The sequence below is a fragment of the Trachemys scripta genome, chromosome 1 (genome assembly GCF_013100865.1).
Source record: "Trachemys scripta elegans isolate TJP31775 chromosome 1, CAS_Tse_1.0, whole genome shotgun sequence".
Taxonomy (NCBI): Eukaryota; Metazoa; Chordata; order Testudines; family Emydidae; genus Trachemys; species Trachemys scripta.
The window spans coordinates 341,703,936-341,705,714 of NC_048298.1; the positions used below are offsets into that span (position 1 = coordinate 341,703,936).

General features: G+C 49.9%; 1 protein-coding gene across 1 annotated transcript; it reads left to right on the forward strand.

The window, feature by feature from the left end:
* The first annotated feature begins 477 nt into the window (after positions 1-477).
* Positions 478-1,425, forward strand: LOC117872623 (olfactory receptor 52R1-like). The gene has a single exon (XM_034761281.1). The coding sequence runs from the start codon at positions 478-480 to the stop codon at positions 1,423-1,425; it is 948 nt and encodes a 315-aa protein (XP_034617172.1).
* The last annotated feature ends 354 nt before the right edge of the window (positions 1,426-1,779 follow it).

A 1,779-nucleotide genomic window follows, 5' to 3' on the forward strand; every position in this document is an offset into this window, starting at 1 on the left:
TTTTTTTCTACTCTCAGATTTTGAGCAACTGGGTGAATGGGGAACTCCCTTCAGCATGGACTCTCTAGCCTGGGTTTCATTGCATTAAGAAGCAATGGTGGATAAAAAGTATTCACACTCTTGTTTCCTGCTGCTGCCTATTAAGGTTTCCCACATCAGGATGTATAGGAATTATTGAGGCAGAGTGCACCATTAAATATGGAATTGACATTAGTAGGGTCATGTGTTCACAGTTCATTTACCTGAATAATGAAAATGTCATTTTTCAGTGTGTGAAGAGCAACCAATCTGCTTCACCCATTAGAACAGCCTCCAGTGGTACATTTAATGTCTTAAATGAACATTGTGTCTCCATACAGGCATTTTTACTTCGATCATCACCCTAGACCCTGGGCACATACATGAAGTCAGGGGAACGTACAATACATGCAGGAGACACCGTTCTGTCTCAGAGTTGGAAACCTTCTCCCCTACTCCATGACAGATTCCAACACAACTGCTTTCAAGAACCCCTCCACCTTCATCCTGCTGGGCATTCCTGGGCTGGAGGCGGCCCACATCTGGATCTCCATCCCCTTCTGCACCATGTACGTCATAGCTATCTTGGGAAACTTCACCATCCTGTTCATCGTGAAGACCGAGCCGAGCCTCCATGGGCCCATGTATTATTTCCTCTGCATGCTGGCCATCACCGACCTGGTCCTGACTACATCTACCCTGCCGAAATCGCTCAGCATCTTCTGGTTCAATTCCAGGGAAATAAATTTCAGTGCCTGCCTCACACAGATGTACTTCCTTCACTGCTTCTTAGAGATGGAGTCTGGGATCCTCTTGGCCATGGCTTTGGATCGCTACGTGGCCATCTGCAATCCTCTGAGATATTCCGCCCTCCTGACAAACCCCGTTGTGGCCAAGATCGGCCTGGCCGTGATGCTGCGCGGCTGCATGGTCATACTGCCCATTCCCATCCTGGCGAGGCAATGGCCATATTGCAGAAGCAACATCATCCCCCAGCCGTACTGTGGGCATATAGCCGTGGTGAATCTGGCCTGCGCCGACACCCGCACCAGTAGTTACTACGGCCTCTTTGTGCTATTCTGTGTGAGGGGTCTGGATGTGATTTTGATCGCCGTGTCCTATACCCAGATCCTCAGGGCCATCTTTAGCCTCCCCACAAAGGATGCCCGGCTCAAGATTTTTGGGACCTGCAGCTCCCACCTCTTTGTCATTTTAGTCTTTTATATACCAGGTCTCTTCTCCTCCCTCATGTACCGGTTTGGCCATAATGTGCCTGCACATTTCCACATTCTCTTTGCCAATGTCTACCTCTTGATTCCCCCCATGCTAAATCCCATCATCTACGGGGTGAGGATCAAAGAGATACGGAGTAGGCTGCTCCGGCTCTTAACTCATGAAGGGACCTAACATTTTCCCCTGGTGCTCTGGCTCTCAGACTGACCTCCATGCAGATCTGGCTGGTGACATGGTGCTGGGTTCTCTTCCCTGCATCACTGACTGGACAGTCATAGTGACATTAATCCATTTCCTGACCTTACCCTGTTGTCTCAGCTTGACAAACTGAGGAATTGGTCTGTGTACAACTCACTAAGTTACAGGATTGGCACCATTCTAATTGCTAATACCTGGACCGCTGAGGCCACATGCCCTTCCCCACCTTTTTCCCAAGGTCCTGGCCCCTGCCCCGCCTCTTTCCACAAGGCCCCTCCCCCCATCCCAAGTATTCCCACAAAGCCTCGCTCCCTTTTTCCACCTCTTCCC

Excerpts from the sequence above, each read along its gene's own strand:
- LOC117872623 (XM_034761281.1), top strand. The coding sequence starts at position 478 with ATGACAGATTCCAACACAACTGCTTTCAAGAACCCCTCCACCTTCATC.